Below are 27,835 nucleotides of genomic sequence, written 5' to 3'. Positions count from 1 at the left end.
TCCCTTTTTTGTTTTTTAATATTTGTGCACAGGATTTTGCATTTTAATAAACCATAAAGAAATTTTTATCACCCAACTTTGTCTTTTGGCTTTCTTCCCAAAGCTCCTTCCACCTGCTTATATCTGCACAGCAGGAGTTGAGGGAAGGAGCTATCAGATCTGTAGATGCTCTTGAAATGAGGCTTGGTATATCTTTTATTAAGGTCACATTAAAAGGAAACATTTCATACAAAACACCAGGGAAAATCACTTTAAAAATTCTAAATAGTTAAAACTAAGTTGGTAGGTAGACACATAGCTTCTACCATAAATACAACAGCTTCAGGGTGTTTGTAGAGAGACAGGTAGGCCATAGGCTACAGGTGCAGCACCAATAAGATACTTGAGTCGAGGAGCCTGGCGGGCCTGGCTGACATAGTAGAGAAGGGGGGCCCCTGGGCCTGCTCCTAGCCAGCCCTGCAGCAAAGCTTCTGTATAACGGTCAATGTCACGGTCAGTCACATCCCAGAGATTACCTAGAAACAAGGGGCTGCGAAGAAAAAAGAAATACAAAGTAAGGGCTATGTAACAGAAATATTGGAAAACATTATTGGTGATAGATATGTAAAGAGGCTTCGAGCAATGAGGAGCTCCCTTGGCTTATAGTTCTAGGAGGGCCCTAGACAGGAGACAGGAGAAACCTGGGGATAGGGACAAGAGTTTTAATACCCTACAGTGGGTCTCATTCCTTGGCCTTACCAGCCAGCCATGATGTACTTGAGCACGATACCAGCTCCCTCCAGGTTTCCATGCACAGCGAGGGCTGCACTGCTACAGCCAAACAGCAGGGCCACTGCCCTGCAGCTCAGCCGCATGACAGCCTGCCCATCAAGGAATCGGGCACCAGCTCCATGCCCTGCATAGCTAAGGCAGAGGAAGGGACATAAATAATTATTGAGTCATCATTCCTAGGCCCCTACCGGTTTCCAGAGACTCTACAATGTCAAATCAACCCATAGTGATACTGTCCTCTAGAATGCACCTCACCCTACTTCCCTGACCCAAACGCTCACATATATAAGTCACGCTCTGTCAAGGCAGCCTGCACCTGCTCAAGGCTTGGCACTTCCCCAATCACTCCTTTCCAGCCAGCTTCACTGCAAGGAACAGACAGAAGTCAGTATGTGGCAGACACCATGTAGCAAAGAGGGAAAAGGGGAACAGGAGACAGAAATGAGATGCAATAACTGATTCTAGAGCAAGAGCACATATATTGCCCCTGTGTGATGTCTCTACCCCCCCCCTTTTTGCCCTCATTTCCAGACCTGCTGAAACTGGCTCGAAATCTCTCCTCTGTGCTTGACAGGTTATTGTGAGGGTTTAGGACATAGAAGGTATTCCGTGGATCCACACCTTGGTTCAGAACTGATGAGGCCCCAGCCTGAGGGGAAAGCACTGTCAATTAGGGTCTTGGTCTGTCCAGGAGGCCCAGCTCCCAGCATACTAATAGTTCCATTCCAAAACTGACCCATTGTTCAGCTACTCCTATCTTCCCATGGCTCCAGAATCCCCAGGCCCTATGCCCCGTTTTCCCACCTCTTTAGTGATGGAATAGCTGAGGAGGAAGTGGAAGGAGGGCAGCCGGGTGACAGGCAGTGCTCGCAGGCTGGACATGCTTTCCCATGGCAGCTTCTGCAGGTCCTAGGGAAAAAACACTTCAAGGTTACTCTCCCCAGCCACATAAATACAAATGTCTGAAGGGCCCAGAGATGAGCTCATGCTCACTACCCTCTGGATACTGCTCAGTGCCTCAGCTCTTTACCTTGTCTAGGACCAACACAAGATGCTGACTTCGAGGAGCCACCTGGCCCTGCACCCGTCCTACAGCCTCGCTCAAGAGCACTCGGGCACGCTCTGGCTGGGATGGGCACAGCCCATATGCCAAGGCCTGAACATCCTGGCTGGTGAGGGTTCTAGCACCACTAAGAATGACCTACAGGAAAATAATGGTTAGTGGGTATGGGTGACCCTGGCTGGTAGAAAACCATCACCACAGCTTCCCCTTCCATTTTTTGAACTCACTTTTAGGAGAGTGGAATCAGGATATTCCCAGCCACATTCCTGCAGCAACTCTTGTAAGTGGGAGGCCTCCTGGGCAGGGCCAGGGTCTGCACTAGATGGCAGTAGCAGCCCCCGCCAGCAGCCCAGGACATGCTCCTCTAAGGAGGTGATGAGTTCCTAGGGCAGTTAGATAGGAAACATATTTAGAAATGAGGAATTTCTATCAGTCTTAAAAAGTCTATGTCTTGGGGCTGGAGACATGGCTCAGAGGTTAAGAGCACTGACTGCTCTTCCAGAGGTCCTGAGTTCAATTCCCAACAACCACATGATGGCTCACAACTATCCGTTATGTGATCTGGCTCCCCCTCTTCTGGTGTGCAGATATACATGGAAGCAGAATGTTGTATATATAATAAATAAATAAAATCTTTAAAAAAAAAGTCTTTGTCTTTTCATTTTCTGAGACACTCAAAAATTAAAAACATAGGTAGGTGGTGGTGGTGATGGTGCACACCTTTAATTCCAGCACTCATGATCTCTGTGAGTTTGAGGCCAGGCTGGTCTACAGAGTGAGTTCCAGGAAGCCAAGGCGAACAGAGAAACCCTGTCAAGATCCTTCCCCCTCCGCTCTGTGCCTTCCACGCCCGCCCTGCCCTGCCCTGGGAGCACACACCTCCATCCTTTGATCTAGTGCCAGCCTCCCTGTCCACCATGCTCGTTTCTCAGTGCAGCTGCTGTTTTCTTTCTGGTCCTTCTGGATGGCATCAAACTCTTTCAGCACGGAGCTTAGTGGGAACTATGGGAGATGAGGAGTTATGAGATTTGCTTACCTAGTGACTGTCACCTTCCCATCCCATAGGGACAGAGTTTAGGCATCAAGGTCCATGAAGGGCAAAATCTAGTCCTTGGTACAGGAACTCTACCTTGCTTTGGGCAGTGGGAATCTTCACAGTAACTGGAGGGTTGTCCTTTTCCAGTCGGGTCAGTAGGAGAGTATTACTCAAGGTTCCAGGCTGGAGGGTAGCCAGGGCCAACACACAGACAATCACTCCTAATACACACAAGACACACTCAGAATCAATAAACTCAGGAGGCACTTGCAGACCTGCCTCCTACAGAGTCCCTCAAGACAACTCCCAGAAGTCTTCCTTTGTCAATGGAGTTCAAGGTGAGCTCTCTTGCTCCTACAGCTCCTGGCAACAGGCAGCTGGTACTTCTTTGTACCCCTCACAGCAATTAACAAAGGCTGCATTCAGAGTAAGTGCTCATATCATGTTAGCATTTTTTTTTTTTTTTTTTTTTTTTGAGACAGAGTTTCTCTGTGTAGTCCTGACTATCCTCAAACTCAAGAGATCCACCTGCCTCTGCTTCCCCGGTGCTGGGATAAAAGGTGTGTGCCACTATTGCCTGGCTTAGCATGTTTCATTTTAATGTCAGAAGACTCCAGACACCTCAACACACACCTGAAGAAAAATTGTCAATTTCAGAGTATATCTGGTGTAAGAAAAAAAAAAAAAAGTTAATATATGAATCACAGGGCATGATTTGGTGGTACATGCCTAAAAATCTCAGTACCCAGAAGGCTGAGGAAGGAGGATTTTAAGCTTGAGGCCTGGGTTACATAGTTAAGGCCCTGTCTTAGAGGGAAGGAATAAGAAGATAAGATATAAGGAGCAAGTTCTAGGTAAACTAACCAATCACTTAAGCACTTAAGCTCATTTACTGAGTTCAACTAGCTGTGTAAGAGGACAGGAGACCCAGCCAAAAGCAGACACCATACCACTGGGGATCAGAGCCAGGTGCTCCTGGAAACTGTTCTTCTCTGCCTGGGGGAAGTTGCCAGATCCCAAAGCCCTGAAGGAAAAGAGGCGCTGGATGCGGGCCAGGGGGACATCTCTAGGCCTCTCCTTCAGGTTCAGCCCTTGTAGATGCTCTGCTAGTTCAGGTGACCCTTGGTGCTTCTGGGCCTTGCTATAGGCAACACAAACAGGAATGAGTCCATCTCCACACAAGTTAGGACACTTACCGGGCAGTTTGCCCAGTATACCCTCAACAGTACTCACCTAAGCTGTCGGTGCAGATGGGTGAGCAGCTGGTGACGACAAGTGATGGAGACAGACTCAGCAACAAGGAATGCAGTGGCATAGGGATCCCGGTGGCCCAGACACAAAGCCAAGAAGCGGCAGAGATGGGCATAGAGCCCACTTGGAGGGCAGTGGCTGACACCATGGAAAGCAATGCTCAGTGAGTCCGAGATGGAATCCAAGGTAGAAAGATCTAGAAACAATTAATTGTACCTTTTAAGGTATTTCTATCTCACTTGCCATAGTAAGAGCAAGGGAATGTGCCAAGAGGGTTGAAATACTCCTAACAGGCATCACTCTACCCTACCCTCCCTAAAGCCCCATTTTACAATGAAGGAAACAAAAGTTCGGAGATATTAAGTCTCTTGCACAAAATGCAGTATTCAACCAGGCTCAGAGACTGCTGGACCCAGGAAGTTGGAGCCCAGACTGGGAAGATGTAGAACTGTATAGCCTGTAATTCCAGAACTTTAGAAACCGAGGCTCAGTATTCCCAAGTTCTAGGCCAGCTGGGACCACAATGAGAGAGATTTAAAAAAAAAAAAAAACCTGGTATGGTGGTATGCTGGTGTATGATTGTACTCCTAGCATTTGGTAGGTAGACAAGAGCATCAAGCAGGAGTCATCCTTGACTACATAGAAAAATGCAGGCCTGCTGGGCGGTAGTGGCGCACGCCTTTAATCCCAGCACTTGGGAGGCAGAGGCAGGCGGATCTCTGTGAGTTTGAGACCAGCCTGGTCTACAAGAGCTAGTTCTAGGACAGCCTCCAAAGCCACAGAGAAACCCTGTCTCGGAAAACCAAAAAGAAGAAGAAGAAGAAGAAGAAGAAGAAGAAGAAGAAGAAGAAGAAGAAGAAGAAGAAGAAGAAGAAGAAGACAGGCCAGCATAGTATACATGAAACTTTGTCTCAAAAAATAAAATTTGGAAAAAAAAAAAAAAGCTGAGCCTCTAAATCCCAGTACTTGGGAAGCAAGGCAAGCAGATCTCTGCTGAGTCTGAAGACAACCTGGTCTACAGAGGGCATTCCAGGTGTACACAGTGAGACTCTGTCTGGGGAAAAACTGGGGGGAAAAAGGGAGATGGTTCAGTTGTTAAAAGGGTCTCTTGTGCAAGAATGAAGGGATTTGTTTGGATACTGAGTAACCATTTAAAGAGCCGGCCAGACACAGTGGCATGCACCTGTAATCCCAGTGCTGAGGAGGCAGAGACAAGGGGACTCCACTAAGGAAGACATTAGATGTCAACTTTGTCCTCCACACACAAACACACATGCATGAACACACACACGGGTGACATGACACAAGTGTACCTACACATACATGAAAACTAACTCTCTCCCTCTCTCATTCACACAAAGCTGAATATGATGGTGCATATCTGTAATCCTAAAAGCCAGACTGGGCTATATAGACAATGTCTCAAGAAAAATTCTTTCAAAGTTTGTCTTCCAAAAAGGACAGATACCAAGAGACCTGCGGGCTCAACCCTCCCCAGGTAACCCAGCCTCGGTGGTCAGTATACTCACCAATGGGTACAGGGGCTGAGAGAGGCGGGAGCCAAGGACTAGGGTCACTACTGGCCTCCTTGTCAGGGTACAGGATAGGAAGTTCTGCCTTGCAGGAGTCCCGTCTCAACACTTCACATTCTCCTATGGGTAGGTGAGGGCTTGCAGCTGATGCCTTCTCAGCTAAGGAGAGAACATAACTTTTCAGATGCTCTCTCCTCCTGCCCTAGCCCCTTCCTTCCCCTTCTATAATATATTCCCAAAGATAGCAAAGGGCTTTCTTTCCCTCCTGGGGTCCCAGGGACACCCAACACATACAATACAACACATGCCTCTGCTTCCTATCCTTGCAGCCCTACCTGAGGCTGAGTCTTCCCCATCGGAACCCCTGAGAACTTCAAAGCTCATTTCCAGCTGGTTGTCCATTAGCTCCTCTTCAGGAATAGTTCTCATGATCTCAGGTCCCAGACTGGCCCGGACACAGAAGGCTGTCTTAGAATTCTCTTCTTCACAATGTCTTGATGCCACCTTCTTGGTCCGATGACCTCTACCACTGAGACTGGTGTGTCCAGGGTCACTACTCACAGCAGCTATTGCATCTGTCTTCAAGCTTGGACTCTTCCTAGTTTGGCCCCGGCCCCGGCCCCGGCCCTGGCCCCGGCCCCGGCCCCGGGAAGCAGTCCCTCTTCTCTTAGGTTCCTCTACAAGTTGTGCTTCAGTTGAGACAAGGTCTTCCAGGTCACTGTCATCACTGAAGTTCACCTTCCATAGAAGGAAAGGACGAGATAAGGGCCAAGAGACTCTCAACAATACCTTCCAACAGCAGGTGGCACTATGGAGGCATCAACAGGTCTCTCTCTGATGACCTCCCTCATTGTACTTGCCACTCTCAAACACCATGCATGGTAACTCAGTTTGGAAGGAGGAGAAAAAGGAATAGAGAGAGGAAGGATGACAAGGTAAGGAACAGAGCTAATGAAGATGCATGGTCAGGGCAGACAGACAACACTCCACTTGGCTATGGGGAGCTACTCTACAAGGACCATGCTCTATGGACACCCATCTTCATGTCACTATCACCTAACCACAATTCCAACTTACCTTGAGGCGAGTCTGGACCCTCCTACGTACCCTGGGGGCCAAGGGAACCTCAGGCTTGCTCTTTGTAGAGTGGACTTCTTCAAATATGGTAAAAGGGATACGAGGGCCAGCCTGCCTAGCCCGTCCTGAGGGCTTAGGGGTACAGGGTGTCCCATCCTCTTCCAGACCTTTCTGAGACATATTATGGAGGAGTGGGGGAGCAGAGGCTATCTGCCGGCGCCCTTGTCCAGAGCATTTTTGTCTCCGATTCTTAGTGGGCTCCAAGACTGTGGGACTTTTTACCAATGGTGGCTGCCAGCCCCAGGTGCTTGCAAAAAGTTGAGAAGTATAGCAGCTGAAGCTGGCCAGCTTTGCAAGAGCCTGAATCAAGAGTAGGTTGGCTCGCCAGAACTCCAAGTATTGTATCCGTGTTGCCACAAACTTCAGCCCTGATGCCAGGACCTTTCCCAAGTTCTTTTCAGATGTCTGGTTCAGGCACTCCATTGCCAAATGTGTGTACACTTGAGCAATGAGCTCATCAAAGAGGCTTGGGACAGAAGAGGGGGGTGTTCTGTGGTTCAATGAAGCTTGAAGATTTTGTGTGAAGCGCTTTGCAGTTGCAGGACATCCCTTCAGCACAGCTTGCAGTAGATCCAGACCCTGGGCTTTATGCCCCATGGCCAGCTTTGAGCCTGCAGTGACCAACACCCAGCGTAGACAGACTGCCGAAAGGACAGGGCTGGCGCACAGCAAGCAGTCACAGGTGGGTGAGTGGGACAGGAAGCCAGGATTGAGCGGGGGCTTGGTTTTCAGGACGGGGGAGGAATTTGTAGAGGGTTGGACAGGGCCAGGTTCCTTGAGCACAGTGGCCACCAGCTCCAGGGCAGGGCCTCTTAGGAAAGGTTCCTCCTCTGGTAGCTGTGGAGAACAGGGGACTTGAGCCTGCTGCTTCCTTTTCTGCATATGGACCTTCTTCACAGAGTCCGGGTGCTGGGTCACCCCACCAAACTCTAGGGAGAGAGAAGATCAAAAATTACAAAACTGAGAAACGGTCTCCAGAAGTCTACAAGGTTCAACCTAATGTACATGCCATTTACTTACAGATTACTCAGAACGTTTGTGTAACACACAAAAAACCAGGGCAATTCTTTTACAGAAAAAAATCCTAGTATTTCTTTTCACTCAACAAGGACTCAACAGTCCACTCTACACCCCACTCCTGTAACTCAAAGCTCTGTGTTCTCACCTGAGAGGGGAGGTGCAGAGATAAAACAGATAACATTAGAAAAGCTGGCGTTGTGGCACACACCTTTAATCTCCAGTGCCCAAATAGTTGTTTCTTATTTTCAGTTAATGTGTGTGGACATGAACATGGCACACATGCATGTCGAGATCTGAGGACAACTTTTAGGAATCATTTTTCATCCCACTATGTGGGTCTCAGGGATTGAATTCAAACTGTCAGCCTTGATGTAAAACATTTTTATCCACTGAGCCATATTGTCAGCCCTAAAATAATTATTTTGTTTGGTTTTTGAGACAGGGTCACATTACATGGCCTTGGCTAGCCTGGAACTCAGAGATCTGCCTCCAGAGTGGTGGAATTAAAGGTATGTTCCACCAACATAGTCCATTAAAAACAAAACAAACAAACAAAAAACAAACAAAACAAACAAACAAACAAAAAAAAACCCGAGAAGCTGAGCGGAACCCATTTAAAAGTAGATGGAGAAAACTGACCCTAAAAAGTTGTCCTCTGACCTCCACAAGTCTGCCATAGCACAAAGCCCCACCACCACTAATAATAATAATAAAGTCTTAAAAATTAGAAATTAAGCCTGGCGGTTGGTGGTGCATACCTTTAATCTCAGCACCCGGAGGCAGAGGCAGGTGGATCTCTGTGAGTTCAAGGCCAGCCTGGTCTACAGAGCAAGTTCCAGGACAGCCTCCAAAGCAATACAGAGAAACCATGTCTCAAAAACCAAAAAAAAAAACAAAACAAAACAAAACAAAAAACCCGCTAAAATGTAGCAGGGTGTACTAGCACACACCTTTAGTCTTGGTACTGAGGAAACAAGCATACCTCCTGCACCTCCTGAGTTTAAAGCCAGCCTGATTTGCTCAACTTACATAGTGAGTTCAGGACAGCCAGGACCACACAGGAAGACCCGCTCTTCAAACAAACAAACAGCTAAACAAATAAAATAAGCCAAAGGCATTCAGCAGTACTGAAAAGCAGCCAGAGAGAGTTGAGCTTGTGCAGATTCTCTCTGCAAGAGGGACACTAATGTTCTGCCTGAATTCAATGTCACTTGGTACCAGAGACCTGTCTGATTCAGAATGTAGCCAAACCTTTACATATAAGGACATGTTGCAATACGGATCCTCCCCACCAAGCCTGGGAGGGACCTGGCAGCTCACCTGTGGAAGACTCAAGCAGGAACAGAACCTGCTGCAAGTCTGACTGACAGAGGTCAATGTCACCTCGGGCCAGCTCCAGCTCACCCTTCAGTACAAGGAACAGGGCACACCTTGTGAGAAGAGAACCAGTTAACAGAAGGCTGTTTGCCTAGAGACTCTCTCGTTCTTTCCCTAGCCCAGCCCTCACCATCTTTGCCTGAGTCCTCAAGCTGACTTACGGCCTCTCTGAGGGAACCCTCTGTACAGTCTCACTCCAAATCGCCCTTCAGGTACATTTCCCAACTACATTCCTCACCAAGCTCCCATGGGTATAGGAACTTATCGAAAGGCAGTATTTGGGGTGTCCTGTACAGACTTATCAGTCCTACTAGCTTCTAACCCGGATTAACTAGGAATTTCCTACTTAGCCGCAGGATGCCTTCTCTCTCTAGATAAATGCGGAACTTCTGCAATCATTGGGGAATACACACAGTCAAAAGCACATGGCAGGAGCTAGAGTCCTCTCACTTACTGGTGAGGTATCTGCAGCTTGGTTGTAAGTTTCAGTGCTTCCAAGCAAAAGGCCTTGGCTTCACTCACATTCCCCAGACGGCCCAGGCGGCCAACCAGTTTCTCTGAGCAGCTCAGCACCTCTGTGAGAACCTGCCACTTTTGCACTAGATTTTCACCTGTAGTGAATGAAAGAGACAAGACTTCATCACAGGCCACAGCCAGCTACTCTGGAGACAAAGCAGCCAACCCGTCTTATCTAGTGTGCCCAATCGCCCAGGGTCCTGCTCTCCTGTTCCTTCACTCACCGTAATCTAGAAAGGGTGACTCCACTGCTGCTTTCTGAACTGAGAGCACATCACCACCCATAAGCAGGATGACGATGCTTCGGAGGAGCTTGTGGGCATCTATGAGTGCTGTCTCAGGGGTCTGCCAGCCTGTAGTGAGTGAGGTGGAAAAAGATGATTGCAGCAGCATGTGTAACACCTTCAACTAGGATAGCAAACACAAGCCGGGTGGTGGTAGTATATGCCTTTAATTCCAGCACTTGGGAGGCACAGACCGGAGGACCTCTGTGAGTCTGAGGCTAGCCTGGTCTACAAATCGAGTTTCAGGACAGCCAGAGCTGTTATACAGAGAAGCCCTGTCTGTGTAACAAACCAAAAAATTAATTAATCAATTAACTGACTGATTGATTAACTAAGGAAAAAAAACCCCAAGCATAAGACATTCTTTTACTTCTGCACCTTAGGCATACAGAGCTAATCAATCACAGAACTCCTTCCCTGAGGTCCCCTGAGGGGTGTCTTAGAATTCCTTTTAGTTTAATATTCCAAGCAGCTACTGGTTAAGTGATTAGATGCAGCAGGTGAAGAGAAACCCATTTGCTACCACAAGCTGTTTAGATAGGCTGCTTCACATGCTGGACAGCATGGGCAAACCGCTGTAAAGAGCAGACAACAGACAAACCACCACCATTGTCTAAGAGCTCCCTCTTTCACCTTGATCCCAGAGCTGCTCACGCAGGGCACTTGAGAGAATGTTCGATGAGAGGCTAAGGTAGAAAGCCAGGATTTGCATGGCCTGGACACGTAGCAAGTACCAAGCCTTGGATGTCTTCTGGAGGGCAGGATCCCGAAGGACAGAAAGCAATAGAGAAACACCCTCCGGCACCTGGGAGAGACAAAAAGCCAGAAGAGTCACATATAGCTGGGTGGTGGCACACACCTTTAATCTTAGCACTTGGGCAGGCAGAGGCAGACAAATCTCTGAGTTCAAGACCAGCCTGGCCTATAAAGCCAGGGCAACACAGAGAAACCCTGTCTCTAAACAACAACAAAACAATAAAAAACAACACTTCCCCCCCCACAAAAAAAAAGAAAGAAAAGAAAAACCAGAGCTTGATCAGAACAAGAAATGATCAAGACACAGCTAATTTGGAGAAAAACTGAGATGTTTTGGCACCTACTAGATTTTTCTAGATCAGAGCTCCAGTGCTTCCTCACACCCAAACCACTGTTTCCTCTTTTTGAGAAAGTCTTGCTAGGCAAGGCCAGGCTGACTTCAAATTCTAGTTCCTTCCCCAGCCTCAGAGTGTTGGGACTGCAGGGATGATTACCATACCAGGCTGTCTTCCCCAGTTCCTAAAGCCCTTTATGTATCTTTCCACTGCAGAAACAGGCAAAGAAAGAAATTAATGTCTACTACAGTGAGGAAATCTGACTGCTTTTCAGGGTCCTGAACATTCTGCCTAGCTGCAAGAAAATCTCAGAGGCCAGAAAAATAACATGAAATTCCCAAAAATTTCACAAGGTCCAGGGCCTTTGAGAATTAGGAAAGTAAGAAGAGAATTTCAGTGACAGCACTAGTATAGCATGCAGAAGTCCCTGTCAATCCACAGCACCACAAAACAAAAGAACAAAAAAGGGGCTGGGGAGATGGCTCTTAGACAAAGACTCTGCCATGCAAACATCAAGCTTGAAGACCAAAGTTCAGAGCGCCAGAACCCATGGAAATACTAGACAGCCACAGCAACACATTCATGAGTCTAGCATTAGAAAGGAAAGGCAGTGGATCCCTAGAGCAAGCTGGTTTATCACACTAGTTATACAGGCAAGCTCTGGGTTCTACTGAATTTCTGTCTGTAAATAACGTGGGCAGTGGAAATTACCTTCTGGTAAGCCCAGCAGAGTTGACTTCGAAACAGAGCACAGGTCAGGGAAAGGAGCTGGTATATGTCAGTAGTCTGGTCCAGACTCTTCAGGCTTGATTCTGCCTCTTCCAGGTATAACTAAACAATAAGACAGAGGATGCCAGCGGAATGCTAGTTATAGGCTCTTCAGATTAAAATGGAGTAAAGCAGTTGCAAGCAAGGCATTGAATATTGTATTATCTCAAATATTACAATCTACATAAAGCTATGCATTTGAGCCTTAGAACACTTTCAGTTCGCTCTCTCTCTCTCTCTCTCTCTCTCTCTCTCTCACACACACACACACACACACACACACACACACACACACACACACACACACACACACACACACACACGGCTGCCTAAAGAGCAATAGAGAAACACCCCCCTCAGTCACCTGGGTAAAACAAAAAGACAGAAAAGTTACATAAGCTTATGATGCCCCTCAGGGTCTGAAGTTCAAATCTCTGCCTTTAAGAATGAAAAAAGAGGGCTGGAGAGATGGCTCAGCGGTTAAGAGCACTGACTGTTCTTCCAGAGGTCCTGAGTTCAATTCCCAGCAACCACATGGTGGCTCACAACCACCTTGAATGAGATCTGGTGCCCTCTGCTGGCATGCAGGCACAAGACTGTATACATAATAAATAAATAAAATCTTTAAAAAAAAAAAAAAAAAAAAAAGAATGAAAAAAGAAGGGTCCGGAGAGATGGCTCAGCAGTTAAGAGCACTGACTGTTCTTTCAGAGGTCCTGAGTGCAATTCCTGACAACCACATGGTGGCTCACAACCACCTTGAATGAGATCTGGTACCCTCTGCTGGAGTGCAGGCAGACAAATAAAATCCTTAAAAAAAAAAAAAAAAAAAGAATGAAAAAAGAAGCCAGTAGTGGTGGCACACGCCTTTAATATCAGCTTTTGGGATACAGAAGCAGGCAGATCTCTGTGAGTTGGAGACCAGCCAGATCTACAAGAGCAAGTTCCAGGACAGGCTTCAAAGCTATACAGGGAAGCTGTCTCAGAAGAAAAAAAAAAGAATGAAAAAAAGAAAGGAGGCTGAAGAGATGGGTCATCAGATAAGAGCACTGGCTGCTCTTCCAGAGGTTCTGAGTTCAATTCCCAGCACCCACACGGTGGCTCACAACCATCTGTAATACAATCTAATGCCCTTTTCTGGGATGCAGGTATACATGCAGAGCACTCATACATAAAATATAAAGAAAATGAAAAAGTGATTTTTTTAAAAAAAAGTTGTGTTATAAAGTCAGGATAGTATCATTTGAGTTATGAGAAGCCATGAGAGTCTTTTAGGAGGGAAAGAGATGATCAGATCTGTGCCAACTGGCAGAAACTAGAAGATGAAATCAAAACGGGAAAAAAAAAACCTAAACAAAACTGGGTTTTAGTGTAGTGGCAACAAAGCACTTATCTAATGTGCCTCAGGCCCTGGGTTCAACCATGAGCAACTGCCAAGAAAAAAAGGGGGGGTAGGAAGTGGGGGAGGGGGTACATGCCTTTGATTCCAGCAGAGGCAGAGTTCCAGGACAGCCAAAGCTACACAGGGAAACCTTGTCTCAGGGAAAAAAAGAAAAGAAAAAAGGTAGATGGGGTGGGTGGAGAAACTGAAAGCCAATTAGAAGTACGACAGTTGCATCAACTAAGTCAAGAGAAATGGGTGGGAAACAGGCCAGATCTTCAGACCTAAGTGACAGCTCTTGTAATAGGCAGGAGAGAAGCCTCTAGTTCCCATGCTCTAATGTGCTGCAGCCAAAGGTTGGGTAGAAAGTTGCCTCTTTACTACCCCATCTACTCAAGGAGAGATGAACCTTTAAAAGCCACCTGCCCCCTGGAGCCCCAGACTCAATAAGCCAGCACTTACCTGGGCATAGCTGGGACAGCCAAGGCTCAAGAGTTGCTGGGTAAGCTGACAGGAGGTGCTGACTGCCTTTGAGTGGTCCTGTAGTCTCTTAGATACAGTCTGAAGGAGCAGGAGAGTCTCCAGAGCCTGCAGGGGCTGGTTATCCCAAAGCAGCATGTTAACCCTGCTCCTGTGAGAGCCTATCACTCACACACACACACACACACACACACACACACACACACACACACACACACACACACACACACACACACACACACACACACAGCACACCATCCCCAGGCCTCTGAAATGTTAGACCTCAGGGTGTTCATACACATTCAGAATCTATCAACCTGCTCAGGAGATCTGTAAACTACCCTAACAACCTCCCCTTTCTCTGTCTATTTTGGAACAGGGTCTCATGTGACCCAGACTGGCCTCAAACTTGGCTATGTTATCCAAACTGGCCTGGGGATGCAGGTGGGGTGGGTGGGTGCACACCTTTAATCTCAGGACTCATGAGGCTGAGGCATATCTCTGATGAGGCCAGCCTGATCTACAGAGTGAGTTCCAAGATAGCCAGGGCCTCACAAAGAGAAACCCTGTCTTGGAAAAAAGAAAGAGAGAGAGAGAGAGAGAGAGAGAGAGAGACAGAGAGAGAGACAGAGAGACAGAGAGACAGAGAGACAGAGAGAGAGAGAGAGACCAGCTCTGAACTCCTATCCAGCCTCTACCTCCCCTATGCTAAGACCACAGCCCCTGCTGTTTCAAAGCACAGCCATAGTGACAGGGCAAAGTGGCTATACTTACAATCCCAGCACTGAAGAAGCTAAGATAAGACCATAGTTGTGAGTCAGAGGCCAGTCTGGACTATATAGACAGACCCTATTTTTTAAAAAAAAATTAAAAAATAATAATGGTGATGACACCCTTAATCTCAGCTTGATCTAGACTGGGAGTTCTAGGCAAGCAAGACTGTCACAGTGAGACCCCGCCTCCAAAATAAGTAAATAAATAGAAAAATAAAAACTAAGTAAATAGGAAATGTAGTTCAATTACTAGACTGTTTGCCTAGAATGCAAAATTCCTGGACGTGATCCCCAGCAACACAAAAATTAAATTAAAAAGCCTAGATGCCAATCACCACTGGTAAATGGGTGCTTACTGTATAACAGGCACTGTGCCAGGTTTCCATGCCCATTTAATTTGCATAGTAATTCTAATCTCAATTGTATAGAGCAGGAAACTAAGATTCAGAAAGATTAGGTTCCTGTAAGTGTTCATGTGGTAGAGCCAAGACTCAAACCTAGGTCTGAGCTAGCATTTTGACCTTCTTGTGCTGGAAATATGCCCTGAAAGTTCACAATAACAAAGTGTGTGAATTTTAAAACCATATTTTATTTTTTGGTGGTAACTAGGGTTTAAACCAGACCCTGAACATACTCAACAAGCTACCTAGCTACTTCCGCAGCCTTTTCTTAATTTTGGAAACAGAACGTCATTACAATCTTAAGGCTGGATTAAAGCTTGGGATTCTTGTCTGAGCTTCCCAAGTAGCTGGGGTTGTAAGGGTACGCCACCACACCCACTTGGCTTTCCTTTTTCTGGTTGTGAATTTGGGATGAGTCCAAGGAAGAGTATCAATCTGTGAAGCCCCTTTTATACATAAAAATAAAGTTGGCAGGCTGGTGAGATAGCTCAGCAGATAAAGGCTCCTGTCACCAAGCTTGATAACCTAAATTAGATAGCAGGACCCACATGGAAGGAGAGACGTGACTCCCTGACTGCCACACTCACATCCACACACTTTGAATAGTTTTCAAAGTGTGTAAAACTGGGCCTCATATGGTCACATAGGCCTAAAACCCAGAGGTAGAAGCAGGGAGATTGCAAGTTTAACCCTGGCCTAGGTTCCACAATGAGATCTCTCTCTCTCTCTCTCTCTCTCTCTCTCTCTCTCTCTCTCTAAGTAATTTTTTTATTTTATGTGCATTGGTGTTTTGCTTACATGCATGTCTGTGTGAAGGAGCCAGAGAGGCACTGGATTTATAGACAGGTATGAGCTGCCATGTGGGGAGTGGGTCCTCTGAATGAACGGCCAGTGCTCTCAACCTCTGAGCCATCTCTCTAGCCTCCACAATGCGATCTGCTCTCAAACATAAAAAAATGGGGCTGGGGAGATGGTTCAGTGGTTAAGAGTACTGACTGCTCTTACAGAGGCCTAGGATTTGATTGGCAGCACCCTCGTGGCTGCTCACAGCCATCTGTAATTCAGTTCTAGGGGATCTGACCCCTCTTCCAACCTTTACAGGCACTGGGCATGCATGTGGTGCACATACACACACAGACAGGGAAAACATTCATGCACATAATTTTTTCTTAAGTGGGAGGAAGCAGGATCTAATGGCCCAGCTACTTGGGAAGCTGAGGCAGAAAGGGACAGGAAGTTCAACACCTGCCTACACTACGGAGATAATTCAAACAGAACAGACAACAGATCCCCCCTCTCTCTAAGATGTTTTTAAAAAAACTATGAGTTTCTGTTTGCATAAATGTACACCATGTTCCTACAGTGCCCAGAGGCCATAAGAGGGCATCAGATCATCTGGATCTGGAGTTTCAGATGGTTGTAAGCTGTCATGTGGGTGTTGGGAATTGAACCCAGATCCTCTGGAAGGACAGCCAGTGCCCTTAACCGCTGAGCCATCTCTCCAGCTCCAAATGTAGTAATTCTTAAAGCTAATGTTTGAGTTTTCCATTTACACAAAATATTTTCCATGCATTATGTGCTGATTGTTAACAATACTCAAAGGTGAAATTATTGTTTCCAAACCTTTTTGGGGCACTGGGGATCGTACCTAGGACTTTGTATTGCTGGACAAATACTCACCCACTGACTTTACCCTTGTTTTTTATTTCTTTGTTCGAGAGAGGGTTTCTCTGTGTATCTTTGGAGCCAGTCCTGGAACTAGCTCTTGTCCACCAGGCTGGCCTCAAACTCAGAGATCCGCCTGCCTCTGCCTCCCAAGTGCTGGGATCAAAGGCGTGCGCCACCACCCAGCTTGCCCTTGTAATGCAAGCTGGTCTGTAACTCAATCCTCCTGCTTCATCCTCCAAAGCGCGAGCATAGGAAGTGTGGGGCACCACACCTAGCAGAGCCTATTCTCTTTAACATTTAGGTTGTGTGGCTTCTCAGCAGGTCAAAGGTGAAGGAGCTCAGTTTCTGGTTTAACCCTGTGGCACAGCCTCCATCAGTTGTCCCATTACCTTTGCCACCAATTGATAGAGGGCTGCGAGGATTTGCAGGGAAGCTGCCGTCTGCTGGAGACACCGCACAACTGGAGCAGGCTCCTTTGTAAGCACTTCCTTCCACAGGGTCAGGGCTTGGTCCAGGCATTTGGACTCAGCTGCAAATCAGAAGAAGGTGACCACTTTCTCTACTTGGCCATCTGGAAAGAACTTGGCTTTCTCTGGCCTTTGTGGCAGCCACCTCCTCACTCTCCCACATCCCCAGCACAAGCCCAGCCTCTTTCACACTCGTGGTATCTGTCATCCACACTATGTTTACTGCCCTCACCCGCATCAGCAGCCAGGTTGAAAGCAATGTTACTGTACAGAAAACGATCTTCCTGGAGTTTATCTTCATAGTTTAGGTCATTGACTTCAAATTCCTCCATGTTAGTAGGGGCCTGGGCTCTGCGATCCCGCTCAATACCCTGGTTGAGAGAGAAGAGAGACTGATAAAAAAAACTAGCACTGGTACCAGCTCAATAGGAGCAGTCCAGGACAAAAACTATTGGTCCATGTCCAGTAGCACAGGCTCAGTTGCACTCACTTCCTGCATTTTGGCCTCCAAGTTACAGATGTAGAGCCATAACAAGGCCTGTGCTTTATCGTCCAGAAGGCAATCCTGCTCCTGTGCCTTAGGCCTCACAGACTCCAGAAGCTGAAGGGCTTCCTGGATAGCATCCAAGGCAGAGCTGTAAAGACAGATGCACTTAAGTGGGGCCCACTACAGACAGCTGGACACATTTCAGTTCCAATGATCATAAAATGAAGGGAGTTTTCAAGAACAGAGCAGGAAACCAAACCCCAGAACAGTAATATTAGGGGCAAGGAGCAAAAGCAGCTTCCCTAGTCATCCCTTCTCACCAGTCGGTCTGCTGGGCAAAGTTGTGGTAGCACAGCACCTGAGCCAGTTCTACCAGGTGGGTAGCTCGTGCCCAGGCTCCAGCTGCTGTCTCTTCAGGGCTAAGCTCCAGCAGATCACAGATGACATTGAAGCGTTCCTGACCAGTGTCAGCCCGCACCGCCTTGTAGGCCCGCAGCTCCTCCCTCAGCAGCAGGACCTGTGTTTCTGGGTCCCAGCAACTTAAGCTGTCTCGCAAAGTCCTGAAGGGCAGATCAGCACCTCGGTCAACACCTTGAAGAGTCTTTGCATCCTTGCTATGGAGCCTCAGCCTTAAGTTGGCACTTACGGTACTTCTTTCAGTTGTGCCTTTAAAACTCTTAATCAGGTTACACAGCTCCTCTATTGTAGGGGGCTGCTTGAGGGATCACATCCAAACCTGTACCCAGGATTTGTAAAACCCTGTGTGGCCTGGCTTCTGCCCACCTAGACTGCCTCATTGGGCATGTCAAGCCCCATCCTATCTCCATCCTCCATGCTAACTTTCTCAAGCCACTTCCCATTCCCAAGCTTGTTTCCATCCCATTGTTTTTCTATTCTGTGAGTTCTCTATCCCAAGGCATTTGAAGATGGATTCTACATCTTCAGGGCTTACAGACATCACTTCTCTAAAAAAGACTTGCCTAAGTAACCCACCTAAAGTTCATCCCTCTTTAAACAGGTCATAGTTTGTCTTCATGAAATATACATGCAATGTGCACTGTTGTATTTCTCCAAGTAGAGCATAAACCAAACCAAACCAAACAAGAACATTGCTTCTTACCCCTATGCCCTCTATACCTAATGGCTGGCATGCACTCAAAGTGTAACTGATGCATGAATGAATCATTGCCTTTCTCAAAAGGAGGAGGCTGGTCATGGTGGCACACGCCTTTAATCCCAGCACTAGGAAGGTAGAAGCTGAAGGATCTTTGTGAGTTCAAGGCCAGCCTGGCCCACATAGCAAGTTCCAGTACTATACAGAGAGATATGGCCAATCCATGGGCAGATATAACTGTCCTCCTCTTCAACTCACTTCAGCTGTAGCTCCTTGTCTCCTGCCTTGGCTGCATCCATTTTGACCCGAACCCAGAAAGTGACTGGCTCAGCCATGTGTTCAAAGCTGTAAGGTTGCAGAGCTGCCAGCCATAAGGTCACCATCTCGCAGCCCTGGGCCTGTTTACCCAGTTTCTTCAAACTCTCCACATGCAGTCGGAAGCACCTATGCAGCTGACAAGAGACAGGTTAGAGTTGGAGCATGGAGCCAATGAGTGTACGCACAACAGAGCACACATTCAACAAAAGGAAGGACAGCAGGCAGTCCTCCTGCATCTCTACACACCCCGACAACTAAGCATCCAGGCCGTCTCCGCGTCAGGGGCCCCTTATGATAAATATCCACAAAGTTAAAGACCTGCCCCACATCCTGGGACCTTTCCTCAGCACAGGGCACTGTCTGGTCCTGACAGAAATGCAGGGCCACTCTTACTCTTAGAGCTTCCTTCTTCCTCCCTGGCTGGTTAAACTCAGATTAAGCCTTGATTTCTTGCACCATCCTCTTCTTTCCTTCCTGCCCAGGCTACCATAGTAGCCCTACTACCAAGGCTCATGCCCTGCACTGTTTGCCACAGTGGCAGGAAAGCAATTCAAATGCCAACCTCATGTCATGGCTCCACTTGTATCCTTCAGATGCTCACCCCTCACTTGAGATATAACTCAAGGCCCTGGACTACCCACGTCACTTGCCAATCCAGCCAACCCATCCTTTCAACTCTTTTTTGCTTAAGGGAGGTTGGGGGAAGACACAACGGATGGGACGGGGATAGGACACCCACACACTTTTAAAATAAAATATGTAGATGTCTGAGCTCTAGGGCAAAAATCGAATGTAATTAAATTGAGGCAAGTATTAGAAGAGAAAGTCTCTGAAGTTCACTCAGGTGATTCTCGTGTGAAGCTAGGATTGGAACTGGCCTAGGAAGAAGTCCAAAGTGAAAATCAGCCATTTCAAAGAAAAAGATTGCCAGGTGTGGCTGCACACGCCTTTAATCCCAGCACTTGCGAGGTGGAGGCAGGTGTGGGGCTCTTCTGAGTTTGAGGCCCACCTGGTCTACATAGCAAATTTCAAAGCAGCTGAAGCTACACAATGAGACCCTGTATCAAAACAAAACAAAACACAAACAAACAAACAAAAACAAAGGAGGAAGGAGGGAGGACAGGAAGTGTGGGGGGGTAACAGTACAAGCAGGGGTTGGGGTTAGGGAAACGCTCCCTGCACACTGGTACCCACCCCACTGTCCTGCAGAGCTGCAGGCTGGCTCTTTCCCATTACTCAAGGCCCCCACCAGCATGACCTCCTCCTGCCTCCTACCTTCTCAGGAGGCAGCTCAGAACAAATGCCTGACTTTGCCAAGCCCAAGTGCTGACAGACTGGCTCCGAGATGGCACAGGCCTCCTTATAGAGCCTGTGAGTGAAGAAGCTGTAGGCCAAGTTGCTGCTGTAAGAGGCTGCAGGGAGAGAAGGGACAACTGACCGTCACAGTGGCTCCATGTCCCTGTCTGGCTGAGAGGCTCATCCTGGAGTCAGCTCATCAGCTTCTGGATGAGAGCACTATCAAATCAGACCATCAGGGAACACAAGGGAGGACAAGTCTCTCCTTGGGCTCCACATCAGCTGCTGCCCACCACCCCTGTGAGAAGATTCACACCAGCAGCCCCTCATCACTTCCTAGGGAGAGCTGAACCTTGACCTATCTTGCCACCTCCTCCTTCCCTCATGCCACTAAAGCCACAACCCCTTCCTTTGTATTCCTTGAACATCATTCCCTCTTCAGCCTTCAACATTTTGGAACTGGTTATTTGCTGTGCCAGGGATGTTCTTTCCTAGGCAGCATTATAGCTAACACCTTCCAAGTCTTTGTTCAAGTCGCACACCCACCAGGCAGACCCTAAACACCTAATTCAAAATGGTACTTGTACTCTGTCCCCTTCCTGGACTTTTTCTTTATTTCTCTTTCTCTTTCTTTCTTTCTCTTTCTCTCTCTCTCTTTCTTTCTCTTTCTCTTTCTCTCTTTCTCTTTCTTTCTCTCTCTCTCTTTCTCTTTCTCTCTCTCTCTCTCTCTCTCTCTCTCTCTCTTTCATAAAAAGACAGGCTGGAGAGATGGCTCAGAGGTTAAGAGCACTGGCTGCTCTTCCAGAGGTCCTGAGTTCAATTCTCAGCAACCACATCGTGGCTCCCAACCATCTATAGTGGGATCTGAAGCCTCTTCTGGCATAAAGGCATAGATGCAGATAGAGCACTCATACATAAAATAAATCTTAAAAAAAAAAAAAAGAGATTTTTTTGTTTTGTTTTTGGTTTTTCCAGACAGGGTTTCTCTGTGTAGCAATCTGCCACCCTCTGCCTCCCGAATACTGGGATTAAAGATGTGGGCCACCAGTCTAGCTTTTTGTTTGTTTTTTTTTTTTTTAAGAAAGTAAATACTCAACTAACTCTGGCTGTCCTAGAATTCACACTGTACACCAGGCTGGCCTCAAACTCAGAGATCACCACTGCATGGCCCAGACAATGCTCTCAACCACTGAGTCGTCTCACCAGCTTCCCTTTCTATTCCTATCCTACTACTTGTCTCCCGTTTTCACCACTTCCTTTAACCCTGTATTTTGTGTATATGTGCTCATATCCCACAGAGCTGTGTGAAGGCTGCGTGACAACCTGAAGGAATTGATTCACTTTCTATCATGTGCATTCCAGGGATCTAACTCAGGTCATCAGCCTTGGCCGAAAATGCCTTTACTGGATGAGGTATCTCTCTGGTACCAACTCTTGGTTTCTGAGACAGGATCTCACTCTGTAGCACAGGTTGACACTGCATTCATGGCAATTCTCTCTCAACTAAAGCTAAGACAACAGGGGTGAGTCACCATGCCCAGCTCTGACTGCTTAAAAAATATATATATATATTTTTTTAAGATTTTGTTTTGAAGCCAGCAGCAAAAACAGTCAGATTTCAGAGCTTGAGGCCAGCCTGGTCTACAGAGAGAGTTCCAGGACAGCCTCCAACGCCACAGAGAAACCCTGTCTTGAAAAACAAAACAAAAAACAAAAAACAAAAAATTCTAAATTTGAAGCTGGGCAGTGATGGTTTACACCTTTAATTCCCAGACTCAGGAGGCAGAGGCAGGCAGGTCTTTGTGAGTTCAAGGCCAGCCTGATTTACAGAGCAAGTTCCAGGACAGATTCCAAAGCTACACAGAGATACCCTGTCTGGAAAAAGCACAAAAAGCACATTGCCTGCTTGCATGTGTACCATATATATGCCAGGTACCCACAGAGGTCAGCAGAATGAGTCAGATTCCTTGGAGCTGAAGGTACAGATGGTTGTTAGCTTGTTAGCTGCCATATGGGTGCTGGGATTTGAACCCAGGTCCCCTGCAAGAGCAGTCAGGGTTGTTAACTGCTGAACCATTTCTCCAGTCAACCTCTTCTCACTTTTTAACATGTTAATAACTCATTTATTAAGTTACCTTTTCCCCCAAAACAAGAGCATGGTTCCAGGGACAAGGATATATCTAATATTGCTTGGTAGTTTTTGTTAGTTAGTTTTTCCCCCCCCCCCCAAAGAGTTTCTCTGTGAAACAGTCCTGGAAGACACTCTGTAGACCAGACCAGTCTCAAACTCAAGAGATTCACCTGCCTCTCCCTCCTGAGTAATGGGATTAAAGGCGAGCACCACTGGTGCCAGCTGCTTGGCAGTTTTGTTGAATGAGTGAGTAAATGTCAGTAAAGTATTTATAGAGTTGGAGGGGAGGGGGAAGTCCTAAGGCTAAACTGAGGGTATTGCACATGCTAGGCAAATGTTCTACCACTCTTCTACATTCTCAACCTAATGCAATTTCTCAAAATATACACTGTAGCCAGGTGTGGTGGTACATATTCTTAATCCCAGCATTCAGGAGGCAGAGGCAGGTGGATTTCTGTTAAGTTTGAGGCCAACCTGGTCAACATAGTAAAACCCAGTCTCAATAAATAAATAAATTAGAAAAAAAAAAAAAAAGAAGAAGAAGATAGTAATTGCCTCTGCAAAGGGAAACTTGAGAGGAGAATAGAGACCTTTTATACCATATGACTTTTTTTGTTTTTGTTTTTGTTTTTGAGACAGGGTTTCCTCTGTGAAAAAGCCCTGGATAACTTGGAGCTAGCTATATAAACCAGGCTGGCTTTTAACTCACAGAGATCCACCTGTCTCTGCCTCCCGCTTGCTGGATTAAAGGCCTACACAACCACAGCCTGGCTCCATATGACCCCCCTACACTAGAAACTAAATCCAGGGCCTAATACATTTATTTCAAACAAATGCTCTGCCACTGAGCTACATCTCGGTCTATTTCTTTCTTTCTTCTGAGAGGTTGACCTTCACTTCCAACTCACCATATAGCCCAGACTGTCTTCAACTTGTGATCCTCCTGTTTTAGCTTCCCCAATGTTTGAACCGCTATGTAATCTTTTGAACAATTTTAATTTTGAAGCATGTGATTATTTTACCTGGAATTTATTTATTGACAGGGTCTTATTATTTAGCCTTGACTGGCTTGGGATTTGCTATGTAGATCAGGCTGATCATTACCTCATTTTGTTCTTTTTTGTTTCTTAAAAAAGCAAGGTCTTGGGGCTGGAGAGATGGCTCAGAGGTTAAGAGCACTGACTGCTCTTCCAGAGGTCCTGAGTTCAATTCCCAGCAACCACATGGTGGCTCACAACCATCCGTTATGAGATTTGGTGCCCTCTTCTGGTGTGCAGATATACATGGAAGCAGAGTGTTATATACATGTATACATAATAAATAAAAATAAAATCTTAAAAAAAAAAAAAAAGCAAGGTCTTATTTGTGTTTTGGTTTTTCAAGACAGGGTTCCTCTGTAATGCTTTGGAGGTTGTTCTGGAACTTGCTCTGTAGACCAGGCTGTTCTCCAATTTACAGAGATCCCCCTGCCTCTGCCTCCCAAGTGCTGGGATTAAAGGCATGTACCACCACCGCCCAGCCTAAAAAAAAAAAAAAAAAAAAACAGGGTCTTATTATGTATACATCTCTCCATGTAGACCAGGCTGGCTTTGAACTCACAGTTCTGGGATTAAAGGCATGTGTCACCATACCAGCATTATTTGGTTCTTAAAAGTTTAAGTTATGGGTCTTGAGAGGTGGTTCAGTGTTTTAAGAGCACCTGCTATTCTTACAGAGGGCCCAAGTCTGAATCCCAGCATCTACATGGAAGTTTACAACTGGCTGTAACTGCAGAATCCTCTTCTGACCTCTATGGGCACTAGATACACATTAGGTACATATACATATACACATGTACTCATGTTGGTAAAAAGTTACCCAAACTGGGAGTTGGTGGCGCACGCCCAGAACTTGGAAGGCAGAGGCAGGTGGATCTCTCTGAGTTCGAGGCCAGCCTGGTCTACATAGTAAGTTTCAGGACAGCCAGAGTTATGTAGAGATACTGTCTCAAAAAGCAAAAAATTAAAATATAACTTGTAATCCCAGCACTTTGGGAGGCTGAGCCAGGAGTACTGCTATGAGTTTGAGCCCAATTTGGACTACATAGAGTGACTGGTTAAAAAAACAAAACTAACAAATATAAAGGCTGTAATATTGCATATTAGGCACAAACGTTTTTATAAAACAAACACCAAATCAAACTGCAAAATATAAGACAAAAATCAGAATCCACTGTCATAAAAAGACCCACCATGTCTCTCCTGGCATTAACCACAGTGATTGATCCTTATACACAGTTCTCAAACCTAAGGCATTCACTGGTCAGAAATACACAGCAAGTACTACTTGGCAGCCTACCATGTGACAGCCCTCCCCCAAAACTGTGTATCTGAGCAGCAAGGCACTAACCAGTCAACCCCAGGTAGTCAGTCAGCTCTTTGCCCGACAGGCCCTTTAAGGCCTCCAGCATCCAGACAACAGTAGATCTGCAACTGTCCACTAGCTGGGCCAGCTCAGCTGCCTAATGGGACAAGAAGGTTAAAGGGTGAGAAGAGTCATGCAAGGTCCACTGGGTCTTCCACCTTTCATTATGCCCCAAACAAAGCAACCCCAAAGCTCTTTTTTGTTTGTTTTTGTTTTTTTTCCAAGATAGGGTTTCTCTGTAGCTTTGGAGCCTGACCTGGAACTCACTATGTAGACCAGGCAGGCCTCGAACTCACAGAGATCCACCTGCCTCTGCCTCCCGAGTGCTAGGATTAAAGACATGCACCACCACCGCCCAGCCCCCAAACCTCTTCTAAGAAGCAACCTCAGACCCTAAGACCAAACATATTTCTTGATTCCCAGATGGTACCTGACAGCCTTGGGCAAAGTCGTAAACCATCCCAGTGAAGAGGTGAAGACCCTGGAAGAGCATCTGAAGCAAAGACTGCTGCTGCTTGGAGGAAACGTCACAGACCTGAAGAAGGAAAGAGCAGTTAGCCTGAAACTCAGCGACGGTGAGCTCAACAAGATGCTTACCAGGCACAGCTCAAACAGCAGCTTACCAAGGACCCAGAACTTCCAGTTCTTCACAGAACCACATCCCCACCCAACCTCTAGTCCTTAACTCACGTCTCGAAGCTGCCGGACAAGGGAGCAGTACCCTCCAACAAAAGCAAAGAGCTTCGATATGGTATCAGGTCCACAGTGCCTCTTGATGCCTCTCTCCAGGCCTGAAAGGAAGAACTGGCAGCTGTCATACAATGCCCGAAGTGGGGGCAATGGTGCCTCCAGACTGTTGCTCAGAATAGCCGATGCCTTGATCAGAAGCTGGGCCACTGCCCCTGTTTTTTTTTCTGCAGTTTCCAGCAGCTCAACCCCCAAATGGCATAACTGGAGGCTGGGAGCTACACAGCTGTTCTCTAGGTGATCACGAGCCTTTGCCACTGCGAGGGTAGCCTTGTGGTAGTGGTGGCTCCAGCAGAGGCGACGGCAGTGTTCCAAGGTGAGTTCCAAGAGGCAGAGGGCCCTCTGGGGAGAAAGAGGACCAGAAGAGCGACCACCCTCACCTACTAAGAGGCTGATCACATGCCTAGAAAGCAAGTCATACAGGAAGTCAGCATCTGTTTCATCTAGGCCATGTCCACTAGCATCAAACAGCTGATGGGCAGCTACCACTCGACAGGCTGTCGGAGAAGCAAAGTGAGGAACCTCACAGGGGACACTGTCATCCTCCAAGAGTACTAAGAAGCTCAAGGCCTTCAGCCGAGTTGAGAATGCAGCTCGCCGCTCTGACAATGCTTCTGCTCCCTTCCAGAGCAGAGAGAAACTGCCCCGAGCCACGGCCTCATAGTCCTGAGGGGCAGCCTCTCGAGAGCTCTGTACCAAACAGGCATGGAGAGGCTGGGCAAGGCACAGCACAGTCTCTGGGCTTCCCTGAGCCAAACCATTCCGAAGTAAGATGAAAAGAATTCGTTCCAGATAGAGAGGAGGGCGCTGTGGGGTGGACAACAAATAGCCATCACAGGCCAGCTCTGCCAGGTCCAACAGACTCCTCAGATGCCCAGGGCAATTGAGCTTGGCAGTTAACTGCTGGTTGCAAGCCCTCAGGATGGCGTCACAGGTTTGTCTTCTTTCAGCATCAGATCGGCTGCTGGGAAAATCAGTTCGAGATCTGGACAGGAACTCCTAGGAACAGAAAGAGATGATAAGCAGGACGAACAGAAAAGGAGGTAGAGAAAGAAAAGGAACTAGAAATAGGGTCACATAGACAAGGACTCCTCTCCCTCCCCCATACCTCTCCAAGTTCAGGCAAAACACATCAGACTTGGTGGCACAGGTCTGTGTTTAACAAAAAAGGGTGGAAAGTTGAAGACCTTCCTGGGCTTGAGTGTGTTCAAGGCCAGCTGGGGCAATTTAGTGAGACACTAATTTGATAACAATTAAAAAATTTGAAAACAATCCAGGCATTCCAGCACATGCCTTTAATCCCAGCACTTGGGAGGCAGAGCTGGTGGCTCTCTCTGAGATCCAAGACAGCCAGGGCTATGTAGAGACCCTGTTTCAAAAAACTAAAACTAAATCGAAAATAGTTATCTGTCAGGCGTTGGTGGTGCACGCCTTTAATCCTAGCCGTCGGGAGGCAGAGACAGGCGGATCTCTGTGAATTCGGACAAGCCTGGTCTACAAGAGCTAGTTCCAGGATAGGCTCCAAAGCTACAGAGAAACTCTGTCTCGAAAAAAAAAAAAAAGAAAAAAGAAAAGAAAAGAAAGAAAGAAAGAAAGAGAGAAAAAGAAAATAGTTATATCTCAGTGGTGAAGTACTTTCCTGCTCCTGGGCTCAATCCCCAGTATGGGGAAAAAATTTAAAAAAAAAGAAAAGGAGAAAAGACAAATCAGAAAACTAGGTGTGCCTGAGTCAGAAAGCTCTCCTACCTTCAAGTCAGACAGCAGCTCCTGGACGTCCTTCTTGCTGCATAGCAGAGCCGCGAAGTTGACTCCTTTGAAGTTCCTCATGGCAAAAGGCTAGTGAGAAGGAAATGGATTGTAGAAGGCTGCGAAGATTTGCAATGGGAATAACCGGAGGAAAGACGGGATGGAAGGTTGTAGCAGTATTCAAGAGACTGAAGCAGGAAAAGAATCCTGCCAAAAATCCTATGCCTAGACGCTGGGCTCCCGTTATAAACTAACTTGTCCAATCTCTTCCTCCAGACCGCCCCCCTGTCCTCCTGTCCCCACCACGCCACCCCAGAGGTCTCCGCAAGGGAGGCGCCCCGTTTCCCCTCGAGGTCAGGAATGGGAATGCCATTCACCTCGGCCTGAACACGCTCGCAGGAGACCCTTCGAGCCTTACTTCACCCAAAGTCGCCGTTCTTTACAGGTCTAGGACTAACCTCCAGTCGGAGCCTCCCAAATATCCTAAAGATAGCCTTCGTTTTCCGCGCCAGCTCCTCCTTTCAAATATCCCTAGTGGCCAATCAGTGAGAAGGTGCAACGCCGGCCGGCCGGCCGC

At 47.0% G+C, this 27,835-nt stretch overlaps 1 protein-coding gene across 4 annotated transcripts; it reads right to left on the bottom strand.

Annotated features, from left to right (window-relative positions):
• Positions 1-177: 177 nt before the first annotated feature.
• Espl1 (extra spindle pole bodies like 1, separase) lies at positions 178-27,835 on the bottom strand. Of its 4 annotated transcripts, none has more exons than XM_027396684.2 (31): positions 27,717-27,835; positions 27,259-27,348; positions 25,456-26,511; positions 25,196-25,300; positions 24,751-24,862; positions 20,211-20,347; positions 18,876-19,069; positions 17,824-18,063; positions 17,507-17,651; positions 17,249-17,387; positions 16,939-17,078; positions 13,690-13,824; positions 11,790-11,909; positions 10,621-10,792; positions 9,928-10,056; positions 9,642-9,798; positions 9,131-9,240; positions 6,731-7,719; positions 5,989-6,391; positions 5,651-5,812; positions 4,104-4,317; positions 3,821-4,011; positions 2,964-3,091; positions 2,714-2,836; positions 2,062-2,217; positions 1,802-1,972; positions 1,576-1,680; positions 1,305-1,420; positions 1,053-1,136; positions 739-903; positions 178-529 (listed from the first exon to the last, which is right to left on the bottom strand). In XM_027396684.2, the coding sequence occupies exons 2-31, from the start codon at positions 27,337-27,339 to the stop codon at positions 322-324; spliced, it is 6,387 nt and encodes a 2,128-aa protein (XP_027252485.1). In that variant the 5' UTR covers positions 27,340-27,348; positions 27,717-27,835; the 3' UTR covers positions 178-321. The 4 variants fall into 4 exon arrangements, with proteins under 4 accessions (XP_027252485.1, XP_027252487.1, XP_027252486.1 ...); XM_027396686.2 differs by having other exon boundaries at positions 27,259-27,377; positions 27,717-27,800; XM_027396685.2 differs by having other exon boundaries at positions 27,636-27,779.

The sequence above is a fragment of the Cricetulus griseus genome, chromosome 2 (assembly GCF_003668045.3).
Source record: "Cricetulus griseus strain 17A/GY chromosome 2, alternate assembly CriGri-PICRH-1.0, whole genome shotgun sequence".
NCBI lineage: Eukaryota > Metazoa > Chordata > Mammalia > Rodentia > Cricetidae > Cricetulus > Cricetulus griseus.
Note: the sequence above shows the minus strand (reverse complement) of the source record. Positions and strands in the feature narration are given on the sequence as shown.

Coding starts and splice junctions, on each gene's coding strand:
- Espl1 (XM_027396684.2), bottom strand. CDS start 27,339: ATGAGGAACTTCAAAGGAGTCAACTTCGCGGCTCTGCTATGCAGCAAG. Junction 11,910..13,689: donor GCTGTCCCAGCTATGCCCAG/GTAAGTGCTGGC, acceptor CTTATTGTTTAG/TTATACCTGGAAGAGGCAGA. Junction 3,092..3,820: donor CCTGGCTCTGATCCCCAGTG/GTATGGTGTCTG, acceptor TGTGTGTATTAG/GAGTGATTGTCTGTGTGTTG.